Source organism: Rhinolophus hipposideros, assembly GCF_964194185.1.
Source record: "Rhinolophus hipposideros genome assembly, chromosome: 4".
Taxonomy (NCBI): Eukaryota; Metazoa; Chordata; class Mammalia; order Chiroptera; family Rhinolophidae; genus Rhinolophus; species Rhinolophus hipposideros.
The window spans coordinates 53,480,648-53,498,671 of NC_138050.1; the positions used below are offsets into that span (position 1 = coordinate 53,480,648).

The 18,024-nt window shown below is 44.6% G+C and overlaps 1 protein-coding gene across 1 annotated transcript in view; it reads left to right on the forward strand.

Moving 5' to 3' along the window:
• The window catches only part of RAB20 (RAB20, member RAS oncogene family), a 27,342-nt gene extending 11,225 nt beyond the window's left edge, over window positions 1-16,117 (forward strand). The window contains exon 2 of the mRNA XM_081046766.1: window positions 14,988-16,117. Coding sequence (XP_080902892.1) covers window positions 14,988-15,520 — 533 coding nt within the window. The 3' untranslated portion in view covers window positions 15,521-16,117. The remainder of the gene's footprint in view (window positions 1-14,987) is intronic.
• The last annotated feature ends 1,907 nt before the right edge of the window (window positions 16,118-18,024 follow it).

Below are 18,024 nucleotides of genomic sequence, written 5' to 3' on the forward strand. Positions count from 1 at the left end.
TTCCTCAGGTGCCCTGAGCTTTTATGGTGTGCAAGGCCCGTAGCAGCTGGACTGGGGGTTTTTAGCTTACAGAATCTCAGAGAACTCTTTTCTTAGTCACTGTTATGTCCTTTCTCTCGCTCCTCAAACAAGCAAACAAAACACTATACTACTAGAAAACATGGAAAACTGCTATCAGTTTGCCTTTTCCTTTATTTCTGAAAATTAGAGGTGCACTTAATACACGTTTTAGCCAAATGCTCAGTGACTGAGGGTTAGATTGTTACAATTATAGTAAAAATCCTGAGCCATGAAAAATTTCCAAATAGGGCATTTTCTTGAAAGACTGTGGCCTAAGTAGACTTAAATAAATGAAATATAGCTCTTAAAGGTTGTTCTATATAATGCTAGTGCTAGTACATCAAATAATACTCAAAGGTTAGAAATATGGTATTATCTAATCTATTATTCTGCCTTGAATTATTTAAAATTTTTAAAAATATTTGTTGGATCAAAAGAAAGCAATGTTGTAACCAAAGTTGCCTAGCTAATGCACTCATGTTTATTTTCGTATTCTGCTGACCATTTCCCTATTTATTTTATTTTTATTTTATTAGTAGCAGCCTTCACAGGCATCAAGAGTTGCTCTTGTGGTAGATAAACATTTATACCTCATGTAAGAAACATTTACATTCTGGGTTACATGGGCAATGCTTACCTATACCTGAAAGTAAACATTCAGATATAAAAAATAAATCTACTGACGTGTTTGTAATGCTGACTGCAGGCTGATAAATTATCATGTACACTGTAGCCTTACAAAGTCTTTCATGGACCCCCCCAAAAGTCATCTCTCGAGACCTTCAAGATGAGGCTCTATCACAGATTCTGGCCAATGACTAGCTGCTGCTTACAGAGCACATACTGTGCGCCAGGGCGCTGCATTGTTAACTCCTGTAATCCTCTCTCGGACTCACAGAGAGAAGAAGGTCCATCCCATGTGAGTTAACGCAAAGCCCAGAAGTGGCTGAGCTGGGATCTGAGCCAAGCAAACTCTCCAATGTGGATGACTTAGTCACCAAACCACGCCTTGACCTTCACAGAAGTGGCATCTCCAAAGTGAGAGTGAACCAGGACAGAAGGCCCAGTGTATGATGTGTAATCTATGTGTGCATGTATACAATGTGACAACTGTGTATCAAAGCACCTTCTGTTTAGTGCATGATGTGCCTGTGAGCTGACAATAAAAAACACTGCTGTGCCCAAAAGTGGTAAGTTAAAAATAGTTCCAACCTTTGGGCGGTCTTGTAACCAACAAGATTAATGTATCAAAATGCCTGTGCAGCCAGTGCTTTATCCATGTAGAATTATGTGCCCTTCATACACGTCTCCATGTCTGAGATGTGTTCTCATTTATCCAGAGCCAGCTCATTCAGGATAGTATGTGACTTGTCCCTGAGATAAGAGGTCCTGGATCTGTCCGTTTCCCTAAGCAGGGCCATGCTGTTTCTGGATCCTCTTGTTAGAGAAGGTGCTTGGGGAATGACCTGACCAGTGCAATAAGCCCTTCAGCCTCGTTGGAGTGGTCCAGGTTTCTGATCTATCTGAATTCTGGAAAAGGAAGAACACTTTTGTGATTCGTTGTGCAAAAGTTCAGCCTGTCCTGTAGCAAACACTGCAGGGCAGTTACAGCCTTGTGTGCTGGGGGCCACCCAGTGCCGTGTCCCTGGTCTTTGAGCTGCTGTGTCCACAATAAAAGTGGGTGTTTCTACTCAGTAATAGAAGGCTAATGTGTGACTGTGCACCTTTTCGAAAGCTGTCATCTCAGGGCATTTCTTGAAATGACTCATGCTGTCTCAACAGACAGATTTAGAGGTGCCACCTTTCACTCACAGCTGCATTTGGGAATCAGCAGATTTTTTTTTTTAGATGAATTGATTGGGGCACTTTTGCTATATATGATGTCAGAGGAGTAGTAGATTGGGGGAGGGGGGTTAAAACTTTGTGAGGGGTGTAAATGTCTAACTATTACATTGTTTTATACACCTGAAACTAAAAAAAACCCCGAAAAACAAAAAGGCTGTTCTGCCCACATTCACTACTGTTACACAATCGAGTCAGGTATTTTTATTCCTATAGGGGGTTAAGCTAAATCAGAGAATGTATGTACAATATGAGGACAACAGTTTATTTTAACTTGACCTTCAGATGTATATATTTAAGTCTACATACATAACGAAGCCCTGGGTTGTTGAAAAAAAGAGAAAAGAAGATGAGGATTTTGCTCTTTGTATCTCTGAGTCTCAGTTACCGCCTGTTAAAATTGTAGTAATAAACCTTAATTACAGAGTTAATTATGAAGCTTATATAAGATAATAGCTGAGAAAGCGTTCTGCATGGTTCACCAGGCTCTCAGTGATATTATAGATGTTATCTTCTGTTTCTTGGCACATAATGGGTACCCTCAACCTTTGTAAAGGGGGATAAGGATTAAATAGCTAGGGCTTTTCTTGTGTCCATCTGACTTGTTAAGATTTTCTCTGATTTGTTAAGCTAGAACTTTTAAAATCAGTGAGGTATGATTTGTGTTGGACATTTAATATTCATTTAATTGCAGTATGCTTAAATCCAGCTTCCATTTGAAGAACAAATGATCCACTTGGTGTTTCCATGGAGTCAGATTATCAAATAGCAATATAAAACTCCAAAGTAAAATGGTAACATTTTTTCCAAAGTCAAGGTATATAATCATTAATTGCGTAAAAGTGAAGAATGATAGCTATGAGGAGGTCCTTTGCTAAATATGAAAGGGCACATTTTATAGTCTTACATTGTGCCTTTTCTATCTATTGCTTTGTGTTTCTTTTTTGGGAGGTGGGGATTTTGTTATTTTCCCTACTTTGTGCTCACACGCATTTGTGTGTGCTCTTGCAAGCCCTGAGGAGCCTTGCCTGGCCGCTTCAGTTAGCACGTCAGCAAAATGACCTCCAGGGTTCCTTCCGGTTTTCGAATCCTAATGCGCCCAGAGTGAGCACTCAGTAAGTGTAGGTCCAGGTGTTCACTCATTCCGCTAGCACTGATTTGGAGCACTTCGCAGGAACCAGACGCTGCGCTGAGCTCAGGGAATAGCGGCAACCAAGTCGACAGCCTTTCATCCTGGTATTTAAGTCCGGTGGAGAGACGGGCATCAGACAAAGAGCATGCGCCTCTCATAAATGCCATGAAGGAAAGGTGACAGGACAGGCATTACTTGGGGACCTCAGTTTTAGAGATTAGTTTCAGGTGTGCAAAACAACACATTGCTGAAAATGCAGCTGTGGCTCCATTTGCACGTCACTTCATCATTGTTTCTCTGTTACCCTCCACACTCCAGTGTCCCTGTGTGTCTGCCCCATACACATGGTGCCCTCTTGATGTCTTGGACTTGGTATGGCATGTCTGGCTCCCTCCCTAAATGAGTTAAATAAGATCTTTAACTTACATTTATTTTTCATATCTGAGTGTCATGGTTTTGCCCTTTCTCGAAGATTGTCTTCTAACACGTATCAGGGTGGAATTGTTCAAAACTGCTCGACCAAATCTTATCCTTGCCTAATAGAATTTAGAGGTCCTCCACTGCCGTTAAAACCCTTACTGTTGGGCAGTTCCTTCCGTAAGCTATTCCTACCACTGTGGGTGTCATGAGTGTCTTAATCTCTTGGGGGTCCTTAAGCAGCTGCAGCAGCTCGCGGGCCCTCTCGTTAAAGATCTGTAGAGTGTGCACCTGAACAGCGGGGAGGACGAAATGAAATTGTGAGTGTGTGTGTGTGTGTGTGTGTGTGTGTGAGCATGCATGCATGTATGTATGTGCCTGTGTGTGCGTGCATATGGAGTTTGCCACTCTACCCGGCAGCTGAAGTGAAATCTCAGTCAGCGTTAGCTCTGATGGCAGTTCCCATAGGGAGCAGTAGCCACTGTGGGTTAGAGGAGTCAGGTGACCCGAAGAAACTGGTGAGGACTCTGAGGCTTAGGGGGGCTCTGGCTCAGGGGTCCCCAGCTCAATAACCAAGAACAGAGGCAGCAGGTCTTCCTTTCTCACTGGCGGCTGGTCCTAAAAAATGGGAAGTCAGAGTGAATGGAGGATGTTTTAAATACTTGCTAAGTTCGTTGTCATAACTGGAGCTCTTCTGTGAGGACCTCGCATGATGAGTAGATAGGAACAGTGTGTGGTGATGCGTATATCACAGCACTTTGCCAAGTTGCAGTGCCACGTTTGTGTTGTGTCTTATTAGAAACAATTTCTGGGCTGTTGGGGGACACGTTGTTCCCACTATTCCAAGCTGGTTGACTTCCTGTTTCTTGAGCTGCACATCTTTTCTCCAGCAGTTGTAAAAGCACATTCCAAACCTAATTAATTTCCAATCTGATTAACTGGTTGGTGACTGTGTAGCCATAGGTCCCAGCAGCTCTGTTGCCGGCGGTTGTACCTCAGGTGTCTAGGAAAGAAAATTACTCTGACTTCCAAAGGTGTATTATTCTAGATGCGTAAGAACAATGGATAGGGCTCGCTATGGAAGCTGTAGGCCCGGGATGTGACTACCCACCGTGACCTGCCCAGTAGGGATTTACGATCGGACCATGCTGTGGGGTTACTTTTGGTCACTGAGCTAGCCAGGTATGTCTACAGCAGATTGCCCCTTTCACCCGCAGAAGGTATTTTACAATGTCTGTCAATAGATAATGTACTTTTCACAAATTTTGTTAGAACACACCCAATCTGTTAAGCAAGAGGTAACTAGACATTGTAAACATCTGCAAAATCCATTGTTTCCTCAGGCTTGTTCGAAAGGGTTTAATATGCTTCTTTTGGGATAGAATTAACAGGAACACATTTATTCTCTGCTCTGTATTTCTCAGAAGACTATATGATGCAGAAGAAAAAACCTATTCTGTATAGCAAAGCTGCTAGAAATAACTGGGATATTTGCTGAATGGCGTACTCCAGATAAGAGGCTATTCTAGATAACTTACTATTTAGAGAAAACTCTTTATAGAGTTAAAGAGTTTTCTTAATATGGTATTTGCAGTTCAGTCTTGACTTTGAAACAAGTTCAAACTTGCTTTTAAAAATCTGAAGTGATTTTAGTTTCCTGCTTTAAGAAGTAGAGAATTTAGCAAAGAATTGTATTTTACTTTGATAATCTCATTCTAAAAATTAATTATCACAGGACGACAGAGTATCTGTTGAAGAAGATTGAATTAAATATCCTCATATGTGAGAGTTTTTTGTTTTTTAAAACTAAATCTGTTACATAAGTGTATTTTCTTTGGATTTGCATCTTTTTCTTAGTAATAGAGTGTTAAAAGCATCTCTTTATTTGAGTTATTTGGTTTGGTTATTAAACTATTTTTAGTAAATTCATGTCTGAAAAGAGGAAAGCAATTGAGAATTAAATTCCAGTTATTATTATATAACCTTAGTAATTATTTCAGAAAGTCAAATCAGTGAGTCACAGGTAAGGAATTAATTTATGTTCAATTAATTATTTGAGTGGTTCACATAGCACACCACACATTCTTTGTTTTTAGTTTAACCTTCAAATTATCAAACAGAAACAATAGAAATAACACGTGCTGAATTGGGTAAAAATACATTGTATAATATATGCATTTAAATGTGAAAATGTATCCATTTTTCTGAAACACCGTTTTCTCCCTTACATGTTGCTATTTTGTTAGTTGGAAACATTTTGGGTTTGGGTTCCTTTATTTATAAAAGGAAGAATGTTTCATTTTACAAGCTTGGGTTTGGATGACTGTAGTTAAATAGTTGCCTTCAGCAGATCCCGTACTTAAGTCTCACAGTGCTGTTTTTCATTTTATTACTAATGTGAGCCGGGGCTGCCTACCATGTTTCCCCAAAAATAAGACCTAGCTGGACCATCAGCTCTAATGCGTCTTTTGGAGCAAAAATTAATATAAGACACGGTCTTATTTTAATATAAGACCGGGCCTAATGTAATGTAATGTAATATAATATAATATAATATAATATGGATCTTATATTAAGTTTTGCTCCAAAAGATGCATTAGAGCTGATGGTCCAGCTAGGTCTTATGTTCGGGGAAACACGGTAGATTAAAAATAATGATCATCCTTTATGTCATGAAGCCCAGCTATGGTTCTGAATGCCTTTTCATGGTCACAGACTATTAAGAACAAAATGAAAGGAACTATAAATGTAAGCAACTAAGTTATTTATTGGATTTTAATTATTAGCCTTTCTTTAAAATGTTATTTAATCACATCTTTTGTGGCTGTAATTCATTCGTGTTGAGGTTTTAGTTTTTTCTTCTGGCAGAATAAAAAAACACACCCATTCATACTGTGGGGTAGGATTTTTTTTCCTTTTAAACGCCTACTTTTTCATAGCCAGCTGATGGCTGTTGGCTCAGTCTTTCCTTGCACATAGTTTTCATGCAGTTTTCCCTGTGCGGTGGTGACATGTACCATCGTGGGGCGCTTACCTAGCCAGTGCAGTGGGAAGGGCTGGTCTCAGGGTCTTCACCTAAGAAATGGGCGATTCCCGCTCCGGGTTGGTGAGGCCAAGATAAGACTTTGTAGACAAAAAATGCATAGTAGACTCCAGCCGTGTGTCTGCATAAGCGTTACCACCATGTGAGAACAATGAACAGTTCATTCAGGCGCATCCACACTGCCGCCTGGCTGGGATGAAACAGCTGATCCTGTGGGAGCTGCTTCTCTCAGGACTCGTACTTACCGCCTGTTGTGCTTATCATACCTTTTGGGTTTGCCCAATTTCTGATAACAGAGGCATAACAGAAATCATCCCGTTGTTTTTTCTTCAAGATTGGGAAATGCTGGCCTTCTTTTTTGGAACCAGTCCCCACCTCCCCAGCTCATCTTAGGGTAAGACTTGAAGCTGACAGTGTAGCATTGTGCTTAGGAGTGGGGCCTCTGGACCCTGATTGCTGGGGTTCAAGTGCTGCCTCTGCTGCTTGATGCTTGTGTGTCTGTGGCCAGCTAGCATTTCTCTGTTAGTGTTTTCATCAGGCTTGGGGATGGAAATGCCATGGCGGTCCCCCTAGGGTGGGTGGGAATGAAATGACCGACCATGTAAAGGGCTTGGTGCAGTGCCTGGAAGTAGTGAGTGCAAAGGATTTAGCTATGGGAAAGTTATTAATAAGAAGTGTACTCACTTGAAGAGCTAGAATAGCATGCATCCCGAATAAGCACCTGGTAGTTCTGTCTGCTTGATGAGGATGGAGCTCCTTACATGGAGGGAACTCTATTGGTCACCTGAGGTTTACCTGTCCCTTACGGGACACCTGTACTTTTCACAACAGCTCTTGTGACAGCTTCCCCTCTCAAGATGCAGCTAATCGGCTTCTTTGACTGGATAATTCGTTAGTTTTTCTTTTTCAGTCGTTACTGCCTCTTCTGGTATTTCTCAACAAAGACAATGAACTGGACTTGGGTGATTTATTTCTTCTTGTGTAAATCGGATTAGAGGGTGAAGGTCATTCCTTATAAGTACCAAGTTGAGCTAGAACCAGGGAAGCAAGTTTAGACATTTACGTCCATGGGAACTTAGCTTTGTGATTTATGACTTGTTTTGAGGAAGTAAGCAGATTTGCTGACTTTGGCTCAAGAGACGGCATGTGACTCTTTATCTTCGTTGAGACTGGGTATTTGAGTTCACTGTTATCTGAACCACCGTTCTGCTCCTGCAGTGCAGTTCATTGAAGTTCATAAGCAGCTTTTTCGTCTGCTGGTAGAGGGGAGAGGAAGGGAGCAGAAGTTTCTCTTGGCAGTCTAACCCCTTCCCATGGACACAGTTTTTGTTCGATTCATGGCTTTTGGTATTTGTGAATGAGGAGGCCATTGGCTTGTCGCCCAATTCATACCATAGCGGAGTATGAATTTCCTACAGCCGTTGTAACGAAGGTCCATACCCCGGAGGACTTAAACAACAGAAGTTATTCTCTCACAATTCTGGAGGCCATAGTCGGAAGTCTAGGTGTCCGCAGGGCCAAGTCCTCCCCGAAGGCTCTTGGGCGGAAATCTGTTCCATGCCTTTCTCCAGCTTCTGGTGGTTTCCTAGCTTGTAGATGTATCACTCCAATCTCTGCCTCTGTCTTCACATTGTCACCCATCTCTCTGTGTGTATCCGCCTCTGTGTCTCTCCTCTTCTTATAAGGACATCAGTTATGTTGGGTTAGGTTGCACCATAATGACCTCATCTTAACTTGATTATCCCTGCAACAGCACTATTTCTAAATAAGGTCGCATTCACAGGTTCGAGAGATGAGAGCCTGGATGTATCTTTTGGGGCCACCACTCAGCTGACTACAGATGGTAGGACACTTTAGAAATCCCCTTTTTATAGGACGAAAAACAAGAATAAAAGATAGAGAAAGAAGGAGATAACTTCAAACCCAAGAAAAAAATTTAAATGCAATCCTCGTCTCATTCCCCATCTCCCTGTGCTGTGCCCACCTCACTTCAATACAAGATGTTTCTAGATAGCTATTTTGGAAATCATATCTTTCCTATAGTTATTGTTTAGCTGTTGAAAACCCAACAGGACAGGACTTGTACAGTTTTGTGGGGTTCATGCTTTATTTTGAAGCCAGCTAAGAAGTCCCAGGAAGTATGTGGGAGGAGATTTTCACTTAGGAAGAGAACTAGTCAGGCTAGTGAGGAGGGCAGACAAGGAATCCTTAATGGAGAAGTAACCAGTGTGGGTTAAAGTGACACTTGTGGTTGCTGACAGCCCTTTTCAGGCCACTTCCCCTCTTTCCCATGGAGCTAGTGGCCAGTTCGGCTGAGAAGCACAGCTTCCCACAGACTGTGGTGCAGATTGCTAGAGATGGGGTCCGGGAGTGTAACCCAGCTGTGAGGCACCAATGCCCAAAGGATGTGTAGTGGTCCAGCATGTCCCATGTTGCGTAAGGAGGGGCTGACAGGGCATTCTTTGTTTATGGAGGGAATCAGGGCCTCTGTGGAGATGTCTGGAGGTGGGCGAGCAGAAGAGGAGCCATACTGCTGAAAAAGTGTCACCCTCTGGAGAGTCTGGCTTTCATAGCAGCCACTTTCCCAAGGGCACATTTGCCAAGGAAGTAAGTGAATAGCTCTAAGTGTGTTAGTCAGGCTTCTCCAGAGGCAAAGAACCAATAGGATGTGGATATATATATATATATATATATATATATATATGTACTGTGTTTCCCCGAAAATAAGACCTAGTCGGACCATCAGCTCTAAGGCGTCTTTTTGGACCCAGTCTTATTTTACTGTAAGACCAGGTCTTATATAATATAATAATATAATATAGTACTGGGTTGTATATAATATAAGACTAGGTCTTATATTAGTTTTTGCTCCAAAAGACGCATTAGAGCTGATGGTCCGGCTAGGTCTTATTTTCGGGGAAAGATAGTGTGTGTGTGTGTGTGTGTGTGTGTGTATACATACACACACACATTCTATATATATGCATATATATATATATATATATATATATATAGAGAGAGAGAGAGAGAGAGAGAGAGAGATGGGGGGAGAGAGGGAGAGAGGAATTGGTGCACATGGTTGTGGGAGCTGGCAAATCTGAAATCCATATGGCAGGCTCACAAGCTGGAGATCCAGAGAAGAGCTGATGTTGTAGATTTGAGTCCCAAATCTGTAGGGCAGCAGGCTGGCAAATCAGGCATGATGTTTTATAACTCGAGTTGTAATCTGGGGGCAGAATTCCTTTTTCTTCAGGAGCTCTGTCTTTGCTGTTAAGGCCCTCAGCTGATTGGATGAGGCTCACAGTATGAAGGGTGATCTGCTTTACTTAAAGCTGATTGATTGCAGATATTAACCACATCTAAAAAGTACCTTCATGGCAACAACCACACAACTAGGCACCATGGCCTGGCCAAGCTGACACATAAAAGCAACCATCACACACAGGTATGGTGGTGGTAGCCTCCTCGCCCCCTCATTTACTGGAACCTCTGCCTGAAAAGTAGATTCTGAAAGTGCCCTGCCCTGTTGCCTCTTCAGTTTGTACACACCAGTGGAGGCAGCTGTACCCAGCAGTGGCCCTAGACAGCCAACTCCTTTAAATACCCTGGAATGGCTTGTGGTTCCTTTTTCTTATTGCACTAAAAGAGCTTTAAACATCTCTTCTTTGTAAATATTCCTGGAGAGTAGTTGTTTCCATGGGCCATTCTTTAACCCGGTTCACTATCAGCTTAGAAACACGTACATGCAGGTGGAATGTTCTAGACCTCGCCCGTGACTGTGACCTTTAGTCAAAGCTCATTAAACTGTACAAAATGGAACTAAAGCAATTTTCAGATAGTATTTATAATGCTGTCGTTGGAACTTGAAAGCACTGGGAAAAGGATTTTATTTAAAAAAAAAAATCTCTCTGAAAGGAAGTATGTCCCAGCTCCCTCTAGACTGAGCTTCTCCAAGCTGTGTGTTGGTGGTCCTATTTCTGTGTGTGCCCTGAAGTTTCTATTTGTTCTCATCTCTGGTTCTGTGAATCTGAGCTTTATCTTATGTTTGTGTTGTCACATTGATACTTTTATGAGCTCCTGTCCAGCGGGCATTCTGGATCTTGCAGGGCATTTTAAAAGTTCCTCTTTCTTTCAGCGTCTGCAGTTACATTTCCTGCTAGACTTTATTTTTCAACTGAATTGAAATTCTGATTCTCTGAATTCTGATTCTCACATTGTGATAACTGCCTTTTTATCTCCTACTTTCACTAAACATGTTGGTGGTCTTCACCTCTGGCTGTGTGTTGTATTTACCAGGGGAGTTTTAAAAACAACACTGGTTCCCTTTCCCCATCAAATCCTAATTTACGTGCTCTGGGGTGGGGAGCCCGAGCTTCAGTATTTTTTAAAATGTGCAGCAGCGTAGGAATGTGATTTCTGATGGTTATACCATCCATTCAGTTATTTTAGACCATTTCAATACAAAATGATAGTTGCCTGGGGTAAAAGCCTGGTTGTCATTTGGGTTGAGGACAGCTAGAGAATAAAAGAGAAGACAAAGTGGGCACTTGGTCTTCACTTGTCCAGCAGCTGATTGGGATTCATGTGGGCCGTTGACTTCTGTATTCCTGTGCCAGGCTGCTGGGCAGTTTTTCAGCTCTCCTGACACAATGTGTGGCAGCTACATGATTAAAGTGCCCCCTGAATTGGGGAGGTCATCCTGAAAGTAAGCCTTGTAAAGAGAAGAAAGATGTAGGAGATGTGTCAACTGTAAAAGTGACCAACAGGCTCTAGAAGGCAGTTTGAAAATGTGCTGATGAAGAGACCCAGGACGTGGTGGTCCTGGGATGGTGGAGTTTATCCATAGGTTTGGGCAGAATCCAATTCGTGATTTATGTAACAAACACTTACATAGGGTGCAACACCTGCCAGGCACAGTTCCAGGCAGTTTATCTGTATAAATTAATTCTGGTTTCACAACCATCCTTTGGTGGGTACTGTCCACGTTTTGGTGATGGGAAATTGAGGCCCTGAGAATTAAGTGACTTGCCCAAGGTCACACTGTGGGGATTTGAATGCATATAATCTGTCTCTAGAGTCGGGCTCTTTATGGATAGTTAGACCACACGCTACCTGCTACCTGGGCACAGTGTCCTCGCTCTGGGTTCCACAATTCCTGCTTCCATGGGCCACGTCCTGTGCCTCAGTTTCTCCTGTATTGGTTAATGGGTAGATAACAGATGATGTGGTTTGAACAGCAACTTCTATTTACTCTCTTTTCAAGCTAGCATTTGGGACTCTTCAGTTTCTACTTCCTTCACTTATGATTTCTCTTTGGGTTCTATTATTTATCTTGTTTAGTTTTTAAAGGCAAATCAGACATTTTTATCTGGAAAGGAAAACTATTTTAGGCGTAGGCATGGACACAGTTGCCTTTTTATCCTCAGTAAACTATATAACAGACTTGGAAAAAACTCTCCCAGCACAACTGGAATGCCACCTGATTTTCCCTTAGTCACCCCCTTGTGAAATCTTGTGGGTGGGAACTGATAACATTTTTAGCTGTTGGAAAACCTCAAGGTGCCTGGATCGCTACATGCATGATTAGTGTCTGAAAGAAAAGTCCTGGCTCAGTGGAAATGACGGGAAAGCATCTCTCTCTTTCTTTTCTTTTTAACTAACACTGGTTATCGCCAGTTTTTAAAGATGTCTTGATCATCTTCTCCCATGGGGGTCCACAAAGAGTCTGCAGAAGTCTTCTTAGTTTCTGCCTGTTGCTGTACAGTATAATTTGACAAGAAACTTACAATTAAATGATCAGGCTTAGGACTGACCTGCTATCAGTGTGCTAAAGGAGAGGGATTTTGTTCGGCAGGTGAGGAATTCCAGAGCACATGCCACTTGTCAGCAGAGGGCAGTGAGCCTGGTGGTGGTAAACTGGTACTTCATTGTGACCTGCAGGCTCGCCGCAGGGCAGGTCGCATGCCTCCGACTCCTGCCAGACCTGTCCCAGGCTGGCCGCGCTTCGCTCTCAACATGTTGCCTTCCCTATCAGATGGTTTGAGGAAGCATTTGGGGCTTTGCTGGGGAAGCAGGGCGCCCTGGCTTTGGGTCTGGCTCTAGGCAGGGAAGACGGCTGTCAGGTGTCAGTCGACACTGGGTCCTTGTCCCAGCAGGTGGGTGTCTTTCTCAGCAGGATGCTCTCTCCAGGGCGCGGGGGCGATCAGCCTGCCCCCTCATGAGGCAGTGCCACCTGGCCTGTGTCAGAATGTGGCCAGCTCAAAATAATTGGAGTGGAACTTGTTTGTGTTTCTTGGCGATTTGACTGAAAACAATGGTTTATTGGCAAAAGACACTATGTTTTATATAAATATATTTGTGCAGGTATCATGCCTTCAATCCATGCTCCAGAGACCCATAGACCAAGGGTTCTTCATTTCTTTTGTGTCAAGGATCCCTTTGTACCTGAGTGGTATGAGCCCATGACCCTTTCTCTGAATACTATGTTTCAATGCAGGCAATAAAATACAAAGTTTTTTTTCAGGAGGCTGGGGCCTTTACAAAGGGCAGGGAGAATACCTGTTGGGATTTTGAAATTGTGGTGTGCATAGACAATATGGTGACAGCTGTAACGTGTGAGTGAAAGCTCCTGTTATTTCTATCCATGGCAAAGCCACAGGTATTGCTCCTTAATCTCATTTCTGGTGTGTTGCCAATGTGTATAATCGAAGGAAATGCTAAACTTCAGTTAGAGGATGGTGAGAATAAACATTACGTTCTTTCTCCTTTCAAGGTCATGGACCTCCTGGCTTCTGTGCCCACTGTAGTCAGCGGCAGGGCTCTGTAACCCACACTGAAAGCTGCAGGCAGAGTCACAAAATTTCATCAGAAACAGATTCAGAATCCAGAGGGAAGCTGTCAAAAATGTTCTAGAAATATAGGTAACTTTGCAAGGGGCCATGTGAGTGGAAGCAAGCAACTCGTGAGCACTGTGAATTCAGAAAGCCTTTCCTGAGCTCTCCGGGAGCACGGATGTGCCCAGAGACTTGGGTCCAGGATGGTTTTTTCCTCCTGCCATCGAGGGATATGGAATTTGGTGGCAGCAGGAAGAGGGCTGATTAGTCCTGGGGCTTGGGGCGGCTTTGGGAGGAGGCCCCAAGTTGAATTTCTCAGTCGCCCTTCCGGGAGTCGGTGAACCGTCCTCTCACACAGTGAACAGGAGAAGGGAAACTGAAGGGGCTGTGTGGGAAAACTAGGAACACAAACACTGATCGAATTTGGCCTCTGGACACCAACCCCAATGCTAGGGTCCCACTGGGCTTGCCGCTTATCTGGGTTCTACACCTTTTCGCAGGTTTTCTAATGATATAACATGAGGGAATGAAAGTGTTCAAGTGTGATGAAATTTCAGTTCTTGCTGGGCCTAACATATCAAGGTCATTCCTCCCACTCTCTTTCCCTTCCTCTTCCCTCCCTTTGTCCTTCCCTTCTTCCCTTCCTCCTCTCTCTTCCCCTTAGCAGAGTAAAGGTGGGGAGTCGAGATGCTGAGATGCCAGGTGCAGGGTGTAAATGAAGCCTCTGACATGAATGAACCTCCTAACCATCTTGCAAATCAGACCAAATTGTTACAAAACAAACCACGAAGTCTTATGTAAGAGAAAAACTGTGTAATTTAAAAAAAAATGGAGGAGATAATTTGTGGCTTCACTTACTAGACACATTTATCCTCTACATTTTTGGCACTGACTATGTGGGGGCAAGTAAAACCATATGGCCCAAACCTCCCTGCCGGTAGAGACATATATTAACTGCATAGCCAAAACATCGATTTGCCATTGTGCACTTAGTGCATGAGCCAGCGCTCGGAGGGAGTGTGAGAGGCAGGCGAGGGCCAGGATGGGACTGAAAAAGACTTAAAATAATCTGGAAGGGGGTCACGGACCCTCTGGGAAGTGACAGTGTTCATATGGACTGACCACTGGGCCCACATCCCAGGCAGCAGGATAAGAGCCTGGGCCGTGGAGCAGGACCTGGGGCGCTGGGGAGCTGTGTGCGCCCGTGTGGAGGTACCCTTGCTTGGTGCCTGTCAGAGCGACAGCAGTGCTGAGATGTCCCACAGAGAATGTCATCAAGAATCAAGACCCACGGTGGGAGCATTTTATGTGAACATCTTTTAAAACGCAAAAATAGAAACAAGCCATACAAACATTAATTAGAAGGAAAGTAGGGCATGGGGTATCTTCTTAGTCTTGTAGGTTGACCACAGGACATGAGTAGGTTGTATGGGAACTTCTTGCTGTGGGGTGGGCCTGCCGTCGCCCAGAGAAGCAGGGGGCTGCCTGGACCAACCACTTCTTTCTGCACGTCAGTGTTTCCATCCAGTCCAGCTCCAGCCACACCTACGTTTGGGGTCACCATTCCATGGTCCCTCCCGTGGGTTCCTGTGTGGCGTGGCTGGTGGGTGCCAACGAGAGGAGAAATAACTCATGTCTTTCTTTCCCTCTGCCCCACCAGGGCGGGAGCAGTTCCACGGCCTGGGCTCCATGTATTGCCGGGGGGCAACCGCCATCATCCTCACCTATGACGTGAACCACCCGCAGAGCCTTGTGGAGCTGGAGGACAGGTTCCTGAGCCTGACGGACACGGCCAGCACCGACTGCCTCTTTGCCATCGTGGGGAACAAAGTGGATCTCAGCGAGGAGGGGGCCGTGGAGAGCCGGGAGAAGGACGGGTGCAGCCCCAGGCTGGCTGCTGGCCGCTGTATGTCGCCCAAGGGGCCCAAGCAGGTGCAGCTGGAAGACGCCGTGGCACTTTATAAAAAGATCCTAAAGTACAAGATGCTGGATGAGAAGGATGTGCCTGCCGCTGAGCAGATGTGCTTCGAGACCAGTGCCAAAACCGGGCACAACGTGGACCTGCTGTTTGAAACCTTGTTTGACATGGTGGTGCCCATGATCTTGCGGCAGAGAGCCCAGGGGCCACCGCAGACTGTGGATATCTCCAGTTATAAGCCGCCCAGACGGACCAAATCTGGGTGCTGCGCCTGACGCTCAGAGGCCCCCGGGTGCCCAATTTACAAGATTGGCAATGGGGGTGACCAAACGCGCTGTGGTCCGAAGAAGCATAGACAGTCAAGGAGCTCCCCGGTAGAACTGCACACAGAGGGGAAGATCCGAGTGGAAATGACAGCTAGTTATTAAGAGAAGGTCAATGTGAATCGTCTATGTCGCTGTATTGTGAGGCAGGAGCAAACGAATCATATACAGAAACCGTTCTGCAGAGCCAGGGTTCCTGGAGACTGTTGTCCCCTTGCTGCTCCTGCCTCACAACCTGGCCTCTGATGGAAGGTTGCCTGGGTGTGTGTGTGTGTGTGTGTGTGTGTGTGTGTGTGTGTGTCTGTCTGTCTGTCTCAGTACCTGTATGACTCTCACGTGTCTGTCTGTCTCAGTACCTGTATGACTCTCACGTTTGCTGTTCTCAGATGTTTCTCTTCACTGTGATTTATCTTTGGGCCTGCCCTTTGGTACTTCTGTCTGAGGCATCATAATGATTCTCAACTTGTTAATTTATACGAAATCAGGAATCACTCTTTTTATATTGGTTGTAGCAGTGTGAACTACACATATTATTAAAAAGAATTTTGAGAACTTAGGTGTGGAGACTGCGTTGATTTAGGCTTCCTGTGTACCTCTGGTGGACTCCTTGCTGGGGGCTCTTGGGAGATAACTGTAAGCTTCTCTCTGTCTTTTAAAGCTGCATTGAATCCCTACACATTCCAGGATATTTAGATTGGCCTCTGCCTAGTTGTCTTGATGACATGAGTTGCAATTAGAGAAGCAAAACTAAAAGCTTTCTTTCTGCTAAGGTCTGCTTGAGTCACCTGGGCAGTTACTGAATCAGAAACCCCTTTTCTGCTGGTTGGTCAGTGCACTCTTTGTTATTAGAAGATTCTAAGACAGGGAAGCTGTGGGACAATAGTTTTTGTTTCCTTAGAAATTTAGTTGAGATAGCATGTGAGGCTGTCTATTGGGAAAGGGGTATCTCAGCCAGCTCAAGCTGTAACAAAATACAGACTGGGCAGCTTAAACAGCAGACATTTATTTCTCACAGTGCTGGAGGCTAGTAGTCCAAGGTCAAGGTGCTGGCCGATTCAGTTCCTGGTGACGCTCTACTTCCTGGTTCATAGACAGGCTCCTTGTAGATGTGTCCTCATGTGGCGGAGGGAGAGAGAACTCGGATCTCTCTTCCTTCACTTATAAGGGCACTAATCCCATCATAAGGCCCTATCCTCATACCTCGCAGGGGCCCCACCTCCAAATACCATCACACTGGGGGGTAGGGCTTCAGCATATGGATTTTAGGGGGACACAAGCATTCAACCCATAACAGAAAGCAAAATGAGGCAGAAAGCTAGTGAGAAAACAATATTTTGTGAGTAGGGATTTTTTTGGGGGGAGGGATGTTCAGTAATTTTGTTACGTGCCCATGATCTCTGTTTCTGGGCCCCTCCAGGCCTGCCTCCTCTGCTCCGCTGCAGTGCATGTTCTCCAGGTGAGTGAGCCCAGCCTGGAGGACGAAATGCTGGCACAGCCTGTGTGTGTGACTGCGGCTCCTCAAGTAAGGTGCCCTGTTACTGCAGACGGTCTCAAGCTCTCAAATTTCAATTTCACAACTGTAGCCCGTTAAAAAGTGAAAATGGATCAGTTTGACTGACTACTTTTCATTGATTTGGTTTAATTTTCCATTGTATGCGCAGAAGTTGTATTTATTTTCTGTAAAGTGCATTATTCCTAGTGACACAGCTAGGAAATGCGTTCCCCAGGAAGACCCAGGAGCTTGTCTTTGAAGGCTATGGAAGGAAGAAAGTGTCCTAGGAAATTATTTCTGTAGTTCATGGGGACAGAGTCCCAGAGAGTAGTTTCCAGGCTCTCGGCTTCACGTGGAAAGGTGCTGGCTCGGGTAGTAGATGGCCATCAGCTGTGACTAGTTGGCCATCAGCTGTTACCGATTAGCCATTAGCCACTGATATAACTGCCATAGCTGAGCTAGCAAGCGGAGATTGCAGCTAGCAAGTGAGGTTGGTTGGTTGGCAGAGAAGCGGATGGCAGATTGCAGATCATGTGGCTCCTGCTTCCTGTGTCTCCAACCCAGTCGCCAAGGAGAATATAGTGGTATGACTCCCCTATCTGTGTCGCGCCGGGGACCCTGCTCGCTGTGCCATTTGTCGTGCGGGGCGTCCGGCGGGGTCTCTGGTCCCACTCCCCACATAAGAACGCAGGACACGATAAGGCCAAAAAGGAACACCCATGGAGCCATAAGTAGGGGAGTCAAACCAATATATTCTCGCTGGCGGCTGGGCTGGAGACACAGGAAGCAGGATCTACATAATCTGCCTAACAGCAGTCCACGCTTGCCAGCCACCATCTTCTTGCTAGCCCCCACTGTTTCTGCTAGCGTAGCCACAGCCGTTATATTAGTGGCCAATGGCTTACGGGTTACAGCTGCTGGCCATCTGATCACAGTTGATGGCCATTTACTACCCGAGCCAGCA